The 20,553-nt window shown below is 33.7% G+C and overlaps 1 protein-coding gene across 1 annotated transcript; it reads right to left on the reverse strand.

Annotated features, from left to right (window-relative positions):
* Window positions 1-459: 459 nt before the first annotated feature.
* LOC132923187 (protein stoned-B-like) lies at window positions 460-18,890 on the reverse strand. Its single transcript, XM_060987035.1, is given in 13 exon segments — window positions 460-3,331; window positions 5,268-5,478; window positions 5,557-5,708; window positions 5,788-5,954; window positions 6,038-6,152; window positions 6,209-6,377; window positions 6,443-6,677; window positions 6,742-6,968; window positions 7,038-7,349; window positions 7,424-7,575; window positions 7,635-9,468; window positions 9,471-11,369; window positions 18,530-18,890. Coding segments are annotated over 12 exon segments (5,586 nt in total). The 5' UTR covers window positions 11,344-11,369; window positions 18,530-18,890; the 3' UTR covers window positions 460-3,192.
* Between the last annotated feature and the right edge of the window lie 1,663 nt (window positions 18,891-20,553).

Genomic DNA, 20,553 nt, shown 5'->3' on the forward strand with positions numbered 1-20,553 from the left:
AATCTCTGATTAAAATTTATAAGGATAAACCTTTATGTCTATAATTTAAAAATCATAAAAATTATAAAACTATTATGTATACATTTATTAAGTTTATCATTACTCGCATGGGTCGATTGGGTCGATAGGTATAATATATTTAAAATAAAAATAATAATTGCAACCTTCATTTATTTTCAATTATCATTGATAAATTCATAACTTATTAGCCAGATTATAGTTATACTATCATAACTACCTTTTCTACCAAAATGTGGTAGGTATATAACTCTATATAATATATATCTATATAAGTATATGAATAGCTGATGAACGGTCTAAACAATTATTGACAATTTAGCAATGTTTGCAACCCAATGTAACTCGTATGAATAATAGTTATTCATTTATTTCACAGTTTTTATTATTAAATGCTTCACATTAAAAATGTTCGGATCACAAAAACACAGAACAACAATATTAGTTTTAAAATTATTTTTATATTTATAGTCTTAAATGTGTTTTATATAGTTATACACTGAATACTGAATATATTGTATACTCGTTTATACATAATATAATTATAAACACTTAATTAATGTATCGTTATGTGTACTTATTATTATAACAAACATACTGAACTAAATAAAAAATATACTTTACAATAAAATGTTTATTACATGTGATAGGAATCAAATGATTCGTACGACGATGATGATAATAATAATAATAATAATTATATAGATAGGTATAATAATAGTTAGGAAAATAATAACGAACATTCAAACATTTTTAAACACTAATAAAAAAAAAAAAAAAACAAAAACATTCAAACACAACATAAATAAAATACGTAGGTACGCCGCAAACAAAATAACACGATGGAATAGATAAATATTGGAAAGATTTCAATATATTTTTTTATTATTTTAATCGAAAGCGTAAATTACTTTTTCAGCAATCGATTACACTTAACCTCGTCAAGAATAACAAATTGATAACGCAATCAAATAATAATATACTCTAATAACGGAACGTCTAAAATGTTTTATCACAATACATTTTTGAGGATACATATGCTTGTACGTATAATAATAATAATAATAATAATAATAATATAAATATAAATACTTTAACATGAAATATGTTGATAATTATTAGACTTTAACGCGGAATGTCGAATTATCTTCCGCATTCGGGATACATTTCTAAGAAGTTATCTATTTAAAATTCACTACACCGTAATATAACCGGTAGGTATTGGATAATGAATATGGTCCAACTAATATATATGCGATAATTTGGTAACCCAAATAAATACACGGGTACTTGTCTCTCGGTTTAGCGTATCTAAGTATTTATAGATACGAGAAGATGCGCACGGCCGTGTATTGTCCTTTCAATCTTAACTATAACAATCAAAGCTATATATAATAACAATATAAATAGTTAATATTTTTTTTAAATGTAATATTAATAGTTAAATGTTATTACAATAATATATATTTCATGTCTTAAAAAGTAAAAATAACAAATAACACGTTCAAAAGTTTTCGATACCTTCGTGATATGCAACAAAAAACGATCAATACATTTTACAAGACAGTAAGACATTATATTATATAATAATTAAAAATAAAGTCGGTATTGTTTATAGGTACACACCGTTGTATATTTTGGTACAACAATATTATTACGAATAACATTAGTTAATATTGCTGATCGAAAGATATATAATATTCTAAATTGCGTTGTAATAAGTACGTAATAACATAATAATAATATAATGACACCGTCCGGAATGTATATATTATACAGTACGAAATGTTATGATGAAAGCCTAACAAGTTGTAAAAAGGCGTTTTTTGCACAGAATTTAAATTGCAGTAACTCGAGTCGGCGAAGTTTAATGACGATACAATAGTCCTACTGTCAGAAGAAGAAAAAAAACATTTTATTTCATAGTCAATTTAATTAATAGTTTTGTTCTTAATTTTATTATATTTATTATAGTGTTATAGTCACGCGTGGTCTGCATAATATCAGTTGACTCGCGGTAGTTGCAGTGGATAACATTGTTTTTTTTCCTAATTATGTTTTAAAAATTACAGTAGGTAAGTATTCACGGGTTATAATATTATTCTTATGGTAATAAATTATTATTTAACTTTGTTTCAAATCTCTCTAGACAACAACAATCGGTCGACAAGTAAGTCGTTTATGCTAGTCTACGACATGTATGTACAACGAATGTATAATATTATTAACATATAATTCGTAGTCGCTAAATATTATAGTCGTGTAAGTGTGGCTTATAGTTTTACGGGAAATTCAATAAAATTATTTACACAGGAATAACATGACCGAAAAACAAATAAGTACAACGTTACTCCGTTAAAAACAAAAAATAATAATAATAATAATAACAGTAATAATAGGTAATACACTATAGGTATAGGTAATGAATAATTATCATTGTTTACGTACGTAGTATACAGTAATATACAATATGGATATTTTCCGTAAACATAAATACTTATAGATTTTTTTTTTTGTATTATTGTTACCTACGTAAAACCTATGACATTATAATTATTATGGCACATGTACGACACGGGCAGAATATGATAAAAAAAAAAAATAAACACGTATTCGTTACAGCTAATACAAAAAGTCACTAGTAAAAATAATGAGACACCCCATCAAGCGTTTTAAATGAGCGTAACAAATGTATTTTAGGAAGATATCGCAAAACGATATCGACGTGTATTATTGTCATCTTATAAACTCGATACCGTAAAAGCCAACTAATGGAAAAAAAAAATCTACTAAAAAAATGACTTGCAAAAGCGTCTAATTTTTCATTTTTGTACAAACGGCACAGTTATTGAATTTCGGTTTTCGACGTTGAGTTGATGAAAATATATATATATATAGTTTATGTGATGAGTAGTCATTTATTCGGATTGCTCGTGGATTTGAATGTGCTTTTAGTGATAGTATCGTATTTAAGTACCTATTCAATAATACGTTTAATCATCTAAACTAAATATATTATGTACATTGTATAAAGTATGTATTATTAACAATTGTTGAGTTAATTTAACTTTAGAGGAAGAGATCACAATCTAAAATTGAATTTCAACAAATGCTATAACGGTATAATAATCACTATATAGCACTATAGCATTCGTTATTTAAATGGTTTGTCATTTAAGAAGAAGAGTCGCTGTCAGACGCAGGGGGTGGTGGTAGTTTAGCTTCTGACGAATGTTGGGCGGCTCTGGGCATTGCAGTCGCTGCTAAGTATGGGTTTTCTTCGATCTGCCCGTGTATGTGTTCGATTTCCACCCTGCGAAAAACGGTTAATGAATAATAATTATGAATACAAGCAAAACGATATTCGATTAGAAGGCTCGAGACAGGTACCTCTACCTAACTAGTCAGCACGTCTACACATTGTGCATTGTAATATTTGTACCAACAATTTAACCCGTCGTTGGTGTCGCTAATATTTTTACACCGTTAGTATCGTGTAAGCGTTTCGTTCACATAGGTATTAAAATATACGTGTGAGCATAAAAATATACCATGGTACTGACAAATGTCAATATTAGACTGTTATAGTATAATAATATGATAAGATAATAAACCGAAAATAAAATCAGTATAATTATAAAATATACGGTAAGGCGATCAGTGACGGGTGAGTACAACGCTAATTACACGGTATTATTAAATTTGTACATTTATTTATAACTTTTAATATTTCTTAGTAATCATTTTCGTAAATAACTCAAGGAAACATTTATATTATAATATAGTCAAAATCCGATAATATTTAAACCAGTGGTTCTTAAAATGGCAATTGTGTGAGCGAAATGCTCATAGCCAGGGCCGTCCTTAGGATTTGCGAGGCCCAGGGCGAAAATACTTGTACATATTTTAGGTATTATAGATAGATTATAATATGTTTTTCTGTATTAACATCGTCACTATGACTCAATTGGAGATTAACATTTATTCTACTTTTAATTTGACCACTATCGACTATAGTATCATTACTATAATTTCAAAAATTTGAATAAAGAGTTTTTTTGACGTTTATTTGATGTTCAATAGCAATCTTAACTCTTAAGTTTTCGTTTTTCACCACCACTTTTAAATTTTCGATATTTATCACGTAAACGACCACTCATTTTAATATTATTGTACTAGAATATTAGATACAACCGATGTCAACAGCAAACGCACACACGAAAAAGTAAAAACTACTACTAATAGAATCAATTTACCTACTATTTGTTCAATATAATATATTATTTATTATTATCAATGTTTTCCCGATGCCCGACGGTGACAACCGACGGCGACGTTTTAAATCTATTATTATCTATTACTATAATAACTAGGACTCAGATTTTAAAGCATAATAAATAACAAAAAAAGCACAAAATTGTTTTAAAAAAGTAAAAAGAAGCATATTCATTCTATAAAAAAGCAAAAAATTAACATGAATATTTATTAATAATTTATAAAACTGAATAAAAAAAAATTTAAATTAAAATAAGAATTTACTGCCACGTATTTACTATATTCAATAGCCGATAAGCTATCGACCTATTAACTATCTGCAGATCGATAATCTATACGTTTAAGGTCATTTCACACTAATGGTACGATCACGGTCATTATTGCGGGTTTTCACATTTCTTATTAAGTAAATAAACATTTTTTTTTATTTTTATAGCATAATAGACATATAAAAATTCCACAGTTAGAATAACTGAAAAAAGCACAAAAATCATTTACACAAAAAAAAGCCAAAATAAATTCGTTTACTTGGAATCAGATTGACGTGAAACGAATTTATGTATAATAATTAGATTTCTATCTTAAATATATAAAAAGAAGCATTTCCTTTAAAATCCGACCCCTACTAATAACTAATAAGTAATAACAATTCGACGAAAAAGACGGTCCGTAGCTGCTGCCTGTTACCTGCATCACCAACTACCAAGGCTGATGTGTTGCGATTACGAAAATATTGTATTATGGATATTCTAATATTAGTACGTGGAACCAACTTCGTTATTTTTATACATTTATTCATAATTACTAATTAGGTATATAAAACATACAATTTAAATACTACGAAAAAAAAAACGCGAGGCTCAGGGCCTGGGCCCTGCTCGCCCCACCCCCCCCCCCCCCCTAAGGACGGCACTGCTCATAGCGATACCTACGACGGACAATGAATAATAATATTGAACGTATAAATAATTTACCTGTACTCGTGTCTGGCCATCAGTCTCAGGTATTTTTCAGGTGGTGAATCTTTCTCGCTGTTTACAATCGATACCGACCTAACGGTGGTGTGCGACACCTGAGTGGTCGGCATCGTGAACTCGACATAACAATATTTATCCAGCTCCTCGGGGACCTGGTCGTACGACGTCAATGTCATACGGCACACGAGGTTGTGTGTAGTGTACGCGCCTGAGAAGAAAAACGCGCGATATTATATTGGTCAGCACGTGTAATAGTATTGTGTGTCGTAATGTCGCGATTTCATACCTTGTCCTTCTTTTGGCAACCTCGGCATTCTCCATACTACAGCTCTGTGGTGATGTTCGTACTTGGCCTCACCAGATGTCACTTCGATTAAATGAGGTTCGAGATTGTCCATTGTACCGAGGAATCGATCGATACCTTTCACTTTACCCGTCCTGTAATAAATCAACTATTAATAAGCATACTTGTTGGTAAATCGTTGTCGAAACCGTTTTATTTTATTTTTACAAATACCTTCTGTGTGCAGATTTTACAGATCCATATCTAAAGTGCTTCTCTACTCTGAATAGATATATCCAACATTCCGGTATGGGAAACCTTATGGCTACGTCTTCACAAGGCACTTGTCCCAATTTCCTGCTTGTGAATCCTGGCACGAGAACATCTCCTTTTAATTCCACCTAAAATCATTGATTGTGTTAACTTCTAAGTTTATAAAATCACAAAAATTATGATATCTTTTTGAATTAAATTAGATAAGTACTTTATTTCCCGTTATGCACATAGTTGTTTTTAGTTGTAATGGAAGTTCACGGTTTTTGGGTGGCCTGACTCTAAATCTCATTAATTCGATGTAACAAGCGTCTGGAGGCTTAAACCTATGAATTTGAAATAATAAATAAAACATTTTAATTAATTAAGCGTAAAATGTTACTTTATAGTTCTTGTTCTTTCGTATTCGTCTTGTTGAACACAATTGTGGAACTCAACCCCTTCCAATCGAATCCATTCTTCAGTAACTACCGGAATGATGTCGTGACGGCCAACCACTTCTTTGCCTTGTCGAACTAAATCATTTACACCCAACTCGACATCGGGCATTCCTAAAATATTATCAATAACAAATAAAAACAGAATTTTAAACAGGAAAATGCATTCAAACACTCACCACACATGAACGCTAAGAAGAACAGACGGACTCGTGCGATTTGTTTAAGTACTGATCCTTGTGAATTTTGGTCAACAAATAGTTCATCAATAGCAGTGATTTGCACATCTTCTACTTTATAATTCAATGCTCTATCACGATGAGCAGAAAGCTTAAATAAGGCTTCCTCGATACAAATACTAAACTGTTTCATGTCTTCAAAATTATGACTTCCCAATTTTAACAATGTCGTTGTCTGTATAATGATTATTGGCCAGTTATTATAAAATATCTAAATATTTAAAATGTTAATTTCTTACTTGAGCTCCGTGTTCAACGGGCAATCCTAATTTCTTCAAATCACTACCGAATTCTTTTACACCTTGATAATCACCCTGAATAGCATAAGCTGCAAATTGACTCAATTTGTTAGTTAATCTTTCGGCTTTTGTAACTTGACCTGGTCTAAATCCTGCTTTCTCTTTATAGAATATATATAACAGCTTAACGGTAAATATTTTACCATATTGATCGTATTGTTGGGCACCTAAAAATAATAAATATTAATGATTATTGCTTAGACAATTTTTTCATGCACTATTGAATAGTTACTTACCAATATCGGATACAGAATAACTAGGCTGTAATGGTAATTCTTGGAAAGGATCTTTATCATCTTTAGTGTTATACAATTGTAGAACAGGATTTTCTCCCTGGTATGTGATTTTAACAAATATTTTTTTCCAAAATCTGTGAGCAGTGATTTTTTTCTTGTTTGGCTGTCTTAATTCCATTGCCCAGCCATCACCGTTGTAATTGACTCTTGGAAATTCTTCAAGGGGTTGAGAGACATCTTCATCAAACAGTGGACTTGGAGGCGTTTCTTGAGAATCAGTTCGTTGAGGAATAGTTTGAGGAGAGTATGTAACTAATAGAGTAATTGAATATGAAATATATTTTAATGTTATGAACTTTATAGTTGATTATTTTTTATTTTAATACCTTGGTTTTTATAATTCGTTTCATTGGGCTCTTGATCAAATGGATTAAATCTAGAAGGCGCTCCTTCTTGAAATAGACTTGTTGGTATTTTCGGCGGAGGAGCTATTGAAGGCACGGCTGATTGGTCAATGTTGTCAGATTCTGTTTTAGGTCTGAAAAAATATAGTTTTAAAGTTAAAATAGTTTAATTGTAATTTATAGTTGTAGTTACCTTATAAAAACGTTAAAATCGTTTTCGTCCAAAGATTCACCAGAATTATTTCTCGTAACCTTAGCTGGTGTTGATTGTGGCGCAGCAGGGATTTGATGTGTTGATAAAAATGAATCAAAGTTATCATCGTTTCCAAAACCCATTGTTGAATCATCAAAAGCGCCTCCTGAAACACTTCCAAATGCATCGAATGCCCCTCCAGATGCATTACAATCATTTTGAGAGTCGTCAAACTTTGCAGCAAAAGCATCAAATGCATCATGGTTTTCAGTTTCTGTCAATACCGGTAATGGCTCAGGCACAGTTGTAGTTACAATCGGATCTGTATCATCTGCTTGTTGTGGTTTTTGAACTTCGAACGGAGTAGTCGTTATTTGCTCAGAAGCTTCAAATACTGCATTGAATGAAGTTTCTTCAGTAGGTACTTCTTGGAAAGGCGATGGGTCAGGCACTGGTGGTATCGGTTTTGTATCGTATGCATCAATATCTGCGTGCTCTCCCACTCCATCACCATCAGTAAACGAAGGAAATGATTCGGATGTTGGCAAAGTTGTATTTACATAAAATGCATTAAAAGATAAATTTTCTTTTTCTGTCAATTCTAATGGTGAAAGGTCTGTTGCAGATGGCGTTAATTTTGTATCATTCGATGAAGTTTCAATTTCGATCTGATTAGAAGATTCTATTTGTTGTTGAGAATCAAAATCTAATCCATTTTTTTCTTCATCCCACTGGCTGTTCATTTCTTTAGATATTACAGGAATAATTTCTTCTTTTAATTTTTGGTCCGGAATTTCTTCAGTAGGTACTAAATTAGAATCAGGCATATTTTTACTTATTTCATTACATGATTTATCTTCTGGTTCATTGATTTCTTGGATAATGTTTTCAGATTTACTTTCTAATAGTGACTGATCACTTTGGCTGGTTGGTTTTCTTGAAGGTAATATCGGTGCGAAATGACCTATATCTGACTTTCTACGATCTGCTATTTTACTTAAATCAGGCATTATTTTTCTGGATTCTGTAACATCATGCGATAATCTTCTGACTGGTAGAATAAAATCATTTGAAGATTTCCTTGAAGATGGATGTGATCCTACAGGTAATGGTGGATTTTCTGTGATTGACGGAGTTCTACTTTTTATTAAACATTCTTCAGGCTGTATTTCTTCATTGATTGGAACATCTTCTAATAAATCATCCATGAGAAAATCGATTTTCGGAGGGAATTTCGGTCTTTCTGGTTTTGATCCTGAAGGAAGGTCAATAATGTTGGATTGTTGATCGAAAACACTCGACGTTTGAGAGTTTATCGGAGGTTGAAGGTCATCACACCCTAATAGATCCGCTGTTGGCGTGGGGCTAGGAGTTAATAGGTCTCGCATTGGAGTAGGACTAGGAGTTTTTCCCAATCTGTCCAATAAATGTGATGAAGTCGCATCCATCTCTCCTGTTACGCTGAGAATTAGTTCTTTAGCTTCGTGCGTAGGTGGAGGTGGTGGTGTTGGTCTTGGTGGTGGTCTTTTTGGCGGAGCTGGTCTTGGTGGGGGAGGTTTCATTTTGGATGCTTCATCTATTACAGTAGTTTGGGAGGTGTCATTAATTCCCAAAAGATCACCCACTGATTGAGCCGGTTCAGGATTTTGTGTGAAGGCCAAAAAAGGATTTGTATTGTCTGGAATGGCACTTGAAGCACCGAATGTTGAAAAGAAAGGATTATCATTATGAGATTCTGATTCTGTCGATGCATTAGTTAAGAATGGATTAAAAGTATTATTATTATCGGTCAGTGTAGATGCTGAGTCATCAATTAGGAATGGGTTTGCCATGTTTATTTATGTATAAATTCAGATTCTAATAATTTTATTTCCGTTTGACTTGGCACAGCGTCGTTTGCAAATGAAGTGTCAAAAGGATCAATCTCTTCAGGAACAGCAATCTCTGGTTCAACAGGTGTATGGAGAATATGAGGTATAAATTCTTCTTCAGTGAGTATATCTGTACTTTTAGGTTCAGTTTCCACTAATTCGCTTTCTAACAATTTTAATTCTACTTTTCCCGGCGCGTGTTTCACATATGATGTGTCAAATGGATCGATTTCAGAATTGTCTTCGTTTGATTGGTCCTGTGGGTAATACGGAGTCAATGGCTTTGCTACATGCAGCTCACCGTGATGATCGTCAGTTAACAAATCCTTTTCTAAGGCAAATGTTACCTTTGGTATACTGACTCTCTTTTCTTTTAGATTAAGTTCAGCTGGTCGAACAATATCCTCAGCTCTTGGATCAAAATCGTCGTCTTCTTCAATAATTATTTTTTTACTGATAGTTTTAGTATCTTCTAATAGTTCTTTTTCAAGTAATTTTAATTCTCCTTTTCCGGGTAACAAGCTTTCAGCAATAGATGTATCAAATGGATCAATATGGGTAGGTTCAGATGCCGGATTATGGGGTTCAATGGGATTATGTCCAATAACTGATAAATCAGTTGTACTCCCACCCAATAAATCTCTATGTTCAATGCTTAGTGGTCTTACAATTTCAAAAAATTCTTTTTCCGCTACCTTATCGTTAGATTGTTGGTTCGTTTGTTCACTTTCAATGTTGAGATTGTTTATTGCAGGCACAAGATGATCTGCGAATGACGTATCAAAGGGATCTATGTCCTCGGGTAAAGGCGATTTTGACAATGATTCAGCAGCTAATGCAGAAAATTCATCATCAATATCGTCATCAAGGTCTAATTGTGTATTTGTATTTTCAGATAAAATAAGCGGTGAATCAAACTCGTTGATAATTTGACTGATATCTTGTTCGGGAGTTTTAGTATTTTCTTTTTTAATTGATTGTGGTTTTATCTCAATAGGAGTAACTATTGTTAACGGTAATGCGTCGGTAGGTAAATCTGGATCGTCGTCAAGCAAAGTTTTTAATGGCTTGTCATCTGCAAGTTTTGCGATTGAACTGCTTTCGTCAAAACTCTCCAATAGTAAATTTACAGGTTTAGGTCTTTTTCGTACAGCAGTTGACCTGAATACCTCAGGATTTATATCAACTTCCTTTCCGGAAAGAACTTCAACCGCACACCCAAGACTTATATATCTTTTGTTCTTCTTAGATGGATTAGGTTGGATAACTTTGTCTACTATAGATGTATCAAATGGATCAAACTCTGGGTTTTCTTCAGTTGGACTTTCTGGAATGTACGCAAGTTTTACTTCTCCACTTGTTATAACATCGACATAAGAAGTGTCAAATATATCATCACCATTGTCTGATTCTTCTGATGATGATTCTTCTTCAACTGGTGCACAAGCCGCTGCTTCCTCTACTGCTTTAGCGGCAGTTAGAGCCTCTGCTTCAGCTTTTAGGCGGGCTTCTTCTTTTACTCTTTCTCTTCTTTCCGCTTCAAGCTTATCTTCGACGGCTTTGAGTTCAGTCTGTGTAGGTTTCCTTTGAAAGAAACTGTTTGTCTTGATACGATCAAGATCTCCTTGTGTTTTTTTTAAGACATCATCAATTCCAGCAGTGATTGCTTTAAATTTCTGCCACTCTTCTTGGCCGTCTTTTTCACTTTCGGCTACTTTTCCCTCCTGATGTTCTCGACGATATTTTTCAAGTTCTTCTTCGTTGAAAAGTTCTTCTTCTTTATGTTTATTTTTCTTATTTTTCTTCTTTTTTTTCAATCCCTTGTGTATTTTCAGCATGTTCTGTAAGTGATTGGTTGATAATTCTAAACAAAAATAAAAATATGCTTATTATTATTTATGAAATAAATATTTATGATTATAATCATAATAAAAACTATTAAATAAGTACGAAACGTTAATTTTATTAAGTTTAAGTTGTATAACATATAAATATGTATATTATAAATTGTATTTTATTTAAACTTGCATCTTGTCTTTATTCATAAAATTAATTTTGTATAAGATAATTTTGGAAATTATTAAATGCATTAACCTTGAGACTAGGAGAGTATTTGTAGTTTCGTTTTTTAATCTATATAGTTTGCTACAGAATTTTGTTTTGACTCACAAAAATTGAATATATTTTTTTTTTATACTATATACTATGCAATTCGTTACAGAAATAAAAGAGATGTATCTATAATCAGTTGCATGTTTTTAATTATTTAATTAAAAACTAATCAACAAAATTTCTGAAAATGTTTTCAAATATACCAAAAAAGTGTAAAGAATAGTTTTAACATTGTTCGAAAGTACACTTAGAGTTATATATAATCCACCAAAGGTTGATTGCTTATCTCGGTCGAATTAGTTTACAAAGCAAAGTGCACCGTCGTCGATTTGCTCGTGAACTTGGTTGAGGTAAACTAAAATTGCGATATAAGTATATTTATATATATATATAAATATTATTTTCCTCGGGTGAAGTAGGATTACATTTATTTATATATAAATAAATTATACATATTAATAATCATTTTAATGTGTGAATAAATTATTTTTATGTTGTTTGTTGCCTTGTCGGTTGAATTAAAATAATCATTATTAAACGTTAATATCAAGAACAATATATTTGTGACTTTTTGTTCTTTGTTTTTAATACATTAATAAAGAAGCCAAAAAAATTGCTATCAACAATTAATATTTATTATTTGATTATATGAGTGTGCTTATTCAAAATTAGTTACTTTAAAATAGTGTTTTATTTTTACGTTTACCGCTTAAAAAGTAATTTTATTAGGTAATTGTACATTTGTACATAATTAAATAAGTAAATAATAAGTAAAATTTAAATAACTATGTAGGTGTTTATGCATGTTCCCTGAATATTAAAACATGATTAAAAATTAATTCTATATCCTATAAGACTAAAATTAATTTAATGTTTATACATGACACGGCTATAATCTTAAAATATTACCTTATTAGGATTTTACATTTATATTACTCATCTTGCTGTGTAAACAGAAAATACTTATTAGAATTTAAAATGCGAGAGTACGTACTGATATTGTTATGTATTTAGGTGTATATTATAATATAGGTACTTTGCAGGCTTAAAATTGTACGACAAAATCTGTCCGTCATAAAAATTAATCCTTTATACTAGAGTTTTCGTTCTCACTTTTACACGTCACATAAACGAATAGTACAGTCGTACAATATTATTCGCTGTAATTTTAAATTAAAAATCGTTTTCATTGTGGTCATCGCATTTTTATGTAAACTTTACCTAATAGGTAATTTTCTCGGTGTTTAACTCGGCGCTATGAAAATTATTCGTGTCAACAGAAATGACATCGGTCAAAAATAATTGATTGATATGCCTACAAACAGTCCAACGGTGAACGGATATAATAGTCGCAGCTGACGATATCGAAGATGAAAGTCCGACGGCTTTGGGTGCATTTGAATCGGTTCGATTATAATATTATGAGTATTATGACTTATGAGTTTGTCAGACAGCGTGCATCGACTGCAATAAATATTCTACCTATTGTATATTGACGATGTAATGACGTGAAAGCTTTCCGGATAAATAACACTGATCTACGTTTTGCGTTTGATGCGACGTGCAAACATAACGAATAAAATACTATTGCAACGCGTTCATAAAAAAAAAAAAAATGTTGAAAAACGATAAAATAATAATATTATGACATATATATACAACGTGTCACCGTCGTGCCGCGCGAGATTAATAAATCGTCTGCGTCGTATTATTATTTTTTTTAACGCATATTCACAAAACAGTAGTGCGCGTAGTAGCAGCAGGTAAGACTGTGTGTGTGTGTGTGTGTGTACGGATTTTGAATAAATATCGAGCAAAAATAATAATAGTGTCATTACGACGAAATATTACGGATCATATTATTATAATGTCATTACGTGTGCAGTCCACGCGTTTTCGCGACCGACCGAGTTTCCGTGAGTTTTTTGCGCCGCCCGAAGAACTACTATGCCACTGCATGTTAACCCGTCCGCCCCTTCGTGGCACTCGGTGCACTCAAATCACTCGCTCGGACGCGATAAACGATATTGTGATAATATATAATAATTATTGTTGCGTGCGGTGGCGTGTTTACGTACCGTAAGAAAAAAAAAATCGAAAAATCGATTTGCGTCCGCCACGTAAATGTTCTAATAACTACGCGATTTCTTCTATAGTCCTGTGCCGGCAGCGCGGGATGTATCGCAAACCTCTCTATTGCCCGGAAGTATCCGCTGCGGAAAAAAAGGGATTTCGTGGTCGTCAAAAAAAAATAAAAACAAAAAAATAAAAAACACCTTCCAGGTATAAAACCTCGTACGAAACGTCACGTGGTCGGATGATATGCGGTTTACGACGATATATTATTATTATTATTATTATTATTATATTATCGATCATCCGTCGGACGCACGTCTAACGGCACTGTCGTCACGCGTTGATCATGACGTATCGTTATACGACATTTATTATTAGTGTTATTATGATAATATATTGTGGACAAGAGACGACGCGATGCTGCTGCTGTTGCCGCAGTACTGTTTTGTTCACCAATTGACCGATCTCACGACGAGATCCCAAAATAGAACACGTGGCGAATAGAAAAATAAAAAAATCACCAACAGGAGGGATACATCGCACAATATGTATATATAGATATATAGATATTATGAATTATATACGAGAAATGTACCGCGGTCGACGGTCCAAATTCTAATATACAACAAACATGTGCTCGATATTATTATATAATGGTTTGGTATATTATAAGAAAAAAAATATTTTAACACGACGTTTGGAGAATATCACTATATAATATTATAATATTATATTAATTTATATTACATTACGGTGTATCATTATAATGGACGTTACGACGATCGTTATTCGTCGATTGCGCATTGCGTACGTCTACGAATGTCGTAATACAAACACGTCCGATAACGGCCAGCGGGGCGATTAATAATGATTTTTATTGTCACAGTAGCTATATAACACTATATGATATAGTGCTCCTGACGGTGGTGAGTGCTCGAAAGATAACGTGGACTTAACGACGATGACCCAGAAATCGGAGAAAAGATTGTCTCGTCTGGCTACGGCGATCGTTAGTAGGAAAATCAAAATTAAAAATGATCATTAAGAAATTATTTATTACACTGTCGTCGGTTGTTATCATCACGAAAAAAAATCACGGGTGTAGGTAATACGAGTAGTATAGTAGTACGACCGATCGACGAAAACAAATAGGAATGAAAATTATATATACCTCGGCTGCTATTTTTACCGGAAACGAAATACGATTTTGTATACGATCTGACAACAATATTACATCCGATCGAAATAGGTTTTATTTTCAATTTGTAAAGGGATTTGAGCCATTATCTTCGACTGTATAGAAAGATAGGGTATTTCGATAAAAAATCGCTTTCAGAAATAATATTATTTTGATAAAATATCCTCGAGTTATAAAACCGAAAACGACAAAAACTAAATATCATTAGGAAGAACGTAAGAATGAATAAATAATAATTGACAGTTGTGCAACACATTTAATTTGATTAAATTCATAATAATATATAATACACCTTCTACCTTGTACGATATTGCGCAGCTTAATAGTGTGTAAATATTAGTGGTGCATTATATTATTATCTAAATACATACATAAAAATGAATGTTCCTTTGTTTGTTTGTCCTCTTTAGACTCATAAACTGGCGGATAGTTTTCAATAGCTTATACGATTTTCATTGGTTACGGTTTATACTACTATATAATATTATAATTAATATAAATATGGCATATAAAAATGTTTACAAATATATTTTGGAAAAAATGTCAAATATATTTATGACCACGATATTATACGATATGTTTATAGTGCTTATACTTTTATGATTGACGATCATGATTAGCTTTTTCTAATATTTGACATATTTTCACTGTACCTAAACGTATTAAGACGAATATCAATCTTAACTATATATAAGGTTTACGTCGGTTGAAAAGCATTCATCGAACTTATCTACAGTTTAAATTTTACCATCAAAAATATATCAAGAATTCAGAGGGGGAAAATCATAAAATAAACGATTGTAACTGTGTAGTTTGTGTTATATTTCGATTAAATCAAAACAGAAAACGATAGAAAGACAGATTCATTTTAACCCGGACAAAGTCAAAACTAATATAGCTAGTTTCATATTTTATATATATATTTATTTATATATATGTTACCATGCATTTTGTATTAATCAATTAATAAAATTATTCATATAATTGTTCAACACCTTGTTCAAGTTAAAAAATCATCAATTTTCATTTGTAGACACTCGTACATCGCATACTCCTTTAAATCTTTAATATAAATATTATAATTTATACGACGTATAAAGAGTACAGAATCTCATTTCATTGGAGAGCTTAAAATATAATGCAGTTACAAACTAAAAAATCCTGATGTATATAGTATTCATGTATAGTGTGTTCTTAAAATCCTTGAATTATGCATACAAAATAAAGATAGTATAAGTACCTACTCGGCTACACTTAATCAATTGTAATTCGAAATTGTCTTGTGGAGCAGTTTACGATAAGGGGCCCGCGTAACATGCAAGAGCGAGAGAACCCGTCGAAAAGTTTGGTTTGGTTTGATTTTTTATGGTTTACTGCACGGTAGACGCGTGTAAATGACAGACAGCAAAATAGCGAGTAAAAAATTACCGGACAAAAAAAAAAGCGGAGAAAAAATTACTTTTGGATTAAGGTGGCTGTTTCTTACACGACAGTGAATGGGTTTTGATTCCGTCAGGAGTTTTAAACTATTTACATAGTAGAACTTGACACATTGTTTTGTTTATATTACGCAAATATAATCAATTGGTGGAAGGTACTGAAACGTCCATGGTACATTATCATAATTGTTTAGTCAAAATATTGATATAATATTATAATAACGTGCATTTAAATAATGATTGTCCGTGTGTACACTCAGACGACACACACACACATAGAACGCGTGTTTTTCTGTTTGACCTATATATACAAGAATATGAGATAATACAAATCATGTGTTTAAGGTTAAGCACAAACTCCGGATGAGACGCTATCAATTACAATCTGTAAACCAAGAGTAGTTGTCTCCAGTTCTCAACATACACAATAAAAAACCGAAAATATATTTAATTTTCCGAGTGATTATTCGTTACTCACCTATATTGTTATTGTCGGTATTTTTTACGTTGTAATGTGCACTGAATACATTCAAATTGTTCGGAAACTTGAGAAAAAAGTTTATCGTTTCAAAACTTTTTAAATTAAGAATGTTAATAACATGTACAATTTATAATAACGATTGGCTTGTCAATGATGTGCACTGTGGTAAATTTTATGCTATAATTTTCACGTAAAACGATTCAACGCGAAAACAGAAGAGCTTAAAACTCAGATAATATAGGTGTTAGTAAAAACGATATAATTATTTCGTCAAAATCGACGCGATTTTCTATATACCTACACAAGTACCTATACTGCGTAAAGTATCGCGTTGATAATAACTCATATAGATACAATAAAATATAGTAGGTACCATCCGAATGGACGATTCCGGAAAGGGACAGATTCGACGGTCTGAACTCTGAAAGCCCGTACATTTCATCACTTATTTTTCTGACAAATTGAGAAGTTCAGATTTATTTCTTTTCTACGTCAAAATGTGGTACACGCTAAAGTGCCTGACCTATACCATACAGCTACTGTGTAATAGTAAGCCGGATGGAATACTGCGCCTGACGGATAATCGATTTGGTAAACGATCGGAACAACAATAATAGTACGATAATAATGGTATAATACTCGTTATTATTATATATACCAATACCACGCGTATTATATTATACGAGCTGCCGGCAACACTCGCATATACGCTGATATACATTACACACCATTATATTGTATGATATGATATGATTGAATTGCAGTCAATCGACCGGACGTTCGACCATACAATATATTATATGACAATATTATATGTACTACGTATATATATATACGAATCCTGCATTTATTCGTTCTTTTTTTCCGATGCAAACGCTCATATCGAAAAAGTAGCCATCCGTAGAAACTCAACGATCCACGTAATATTGTCAAAATACGATGCGTATTAACGATAAATCTCGTATTTACACCGGTGAACAATTAAGGCTCGGGCGAGCGTGTGTGCGCATTACTGTTATCAATATCTGTTTTACCGTTGACGGACAATAATACATAAACCGTATAATTTCGGTTGATATTCCGCTCTCTTCCAGCCACGCGACGTATAATATTATATAATATCGGGTGCGACGAGAGTTCGTCGGAGTGCGATTGTCGCGATTATTCTCACTCGAGTTTAAATCCCGACGATATTATTATAATAATCAAATACGAAGTGAAGGTCGTGAATTCGTGTGTGTGTGATGCGCGCGCGCGCGTCGCGTCGCGTCGTCTCGTTTTATATTATAATATGCTCACGCCTTGCCCAGTGACCTATATACGGCCCGCGTAGACATCGTCGTCGTCGTCATCGGCGGCGGTGGCGGCGGCGCGGCGTCCTTTCCGCGATATTATTTTTCGCGTTTTCCGCGCGTCTCGCGAACGCTTCAAACCCGGCCCAATCCAAAGCCGCCGGAAAACCTGCTTTTATTTTCTCTCATCGACCTCCACGTCGTATTTTAACACCCCGACCGGCATCGATCGTGTGCGCGCGACAAACACGATAATAATAAACAGTATATATATTGTATATTATAGATAACGACGACAATATAATATTATAATAGCCAATAGGTAATAAAACACAAATCTAATAAGCTACTCTGTATATATATATATATATATGTGCTCTACATTGATATCGTGTGCACTGCGTGTGTACGGTTATAAGTTCTTACTTGTGCCGTGGCATTTGCGGTGTACTGAACTCGGCCCAACGACATCGGGTCTCGCAGGTTGGCAATGAAAAAAAAAAACAACCAATAACAACAGATCCAAAAAAAAAAAAACGACGTCGGCACTCGAAAACCGTGACGCCTCGTCGGGGCCGAAATCCGTGGCAAAACGCGTGAAACCCAACGACGACGCCTTACTATGCGATAAGAGACTCGCGGAAGACGGCCGTCGGCGAACACCTCTGTACGAAATGGGGAACGTTGCGCGCGACGGTTGTCGAGCACGGACGACGGCGACGAGCTCGGACGACGAGGGAACGCGCCGTGAATTTTATCGCGCGCACTGCCCGGTTTTCCCGACGACGGCGGTGGCGGTCGATTTTTCCGCTCAGACTATACATACGCACCGACTTTGGGCGGCGGCCGCTACGGGGCGCCTCCCGCGACCGAGGACGTCCCTCTTCTCCCTGCCGCCACTCCGCCGTGACTTCCGCCGAATGCCCGTCGCGGTGGCGGGCGGGCGGGCGGGCAGGACGCGGAGGGCATATCGATTGTCTCCCATACCCGCTCCTCTCCCCCCCTCCCCCCGACGGAGGGGTCGACGTGACGCAAGAGTAAAATATGTATGTTTGGCGTGTGGGTATATTGATTTTCGAGCAGGTTTTCCGAACAACCGAGTGCGTGGGTGCGTGCGTGCGCGGGTGTGTGCATGTAGGTGGGTGCGTGTGTGTGTGACGTTACGCACAAACGTCGAGTCCGTTCCGGAAAATATTTTTCGAAAATCGAGGGGGTTTGGGCGGCGCGGTGTACCACGCCGTACGACGATGACCATATAATATATACATATATAGTGCGTATAATATCGTATACTTAGTATACGACGTATACACAGTCGTCGTATATGGCTAAACCTCGAAGCGCCGCAATTATATTACTTTCGCGTTCCGAGTCATTCGGCGATCGCGTGACCCTTCAGGTGCAGTGTAAACGCGTAACACACGATAAAAAAACGTTGTAGTCATGAAATGGGGAGGGAGGGGGGTTTATGAAAATGTTGTCATCAAATAAATGTGTCGAAGCGGTGTCGTCCCAGACGATAATAACCGCATGTATATAATATATTAAACAATTTCATTCTATAAATTTTCCAAGTTATTGATCGCGGATGAGCAGAGCTCGAGCTGCTGCACTGTGGCCGCGACGTCGACATCAGTTGAGATTTAATTCGAAAGTTTCGCTTCGAAATGACCGAACCATTAGTCCACCACTCGCTGGCCACTACTCTGTATTATTGCTCAGGGGTGTGAACAATATGTTATCCTTTAGTCACGGCAAAAGCCACAAACACGTGATTTTAACCCCGCGAAACGTCAAAGTCACAGAGCAACCGACTCGTTTTGCAGACGAATGAAATCATTTTAAAGTTTTTCAAAGTGTAATTTGTAGCTGTTCTTCACGTGTTTTTTCGTTGTACTTGAGACATAAAATTATTGCAAATTACCGTCATTATATCTGAAATGGCTGTTCACTTTTCACCGAAAGCTTTTTTTTACTTTTTTAATAACCGTCTTTCCCCAAAATGGATCTCATCGGAATTGATGTTTCTAAAAAATATGCGTAGGTATATTTACTATATTTATTACAATTGGTTACTAAACAGACAAGCCATGCGATATTATATAACGAGTAATGATTAATATAACAACTAGCCTGCTAGTGACTAAAACTAACTACGTATAAACTATAAAAATAACTCAAGTTGACATCGTTAAAAAAATGTTATGTAACATTAAGAAAGGAGGAAAAAAATACATTTGAGTAAAATCTGTAAGTGTATGCATATAATAAATCGTCCTCGTTCGTGAAAAACGCACAAAGTCCAGAAATCGATTTTTTCGGTTTATTATTAGACAAAATTCAGTTTAAAAATATCTACAATAATATGCTATACTCAACTAAGTCCTAATATTAAATAAATAATTTAAAATTTCCACTAATTCCATTCGATACTTTCCTTGATACGCAGA

This window comes from Rhopalosiphum padi, chromosome 2 (assembly GCF_020882245.1).
Source record: "Rhopalosiphum padi isolate XX-2018 chromosome 2, ASM2088224v1, whole genome shotgun sequence".
NCBI classification, from domain to species: Eukaryota; Metazoa; Arthropoda; class Insecta; order Hemiptera; family Aphididae; genus Rhopalosiphum; species Rhopalosiphum padi.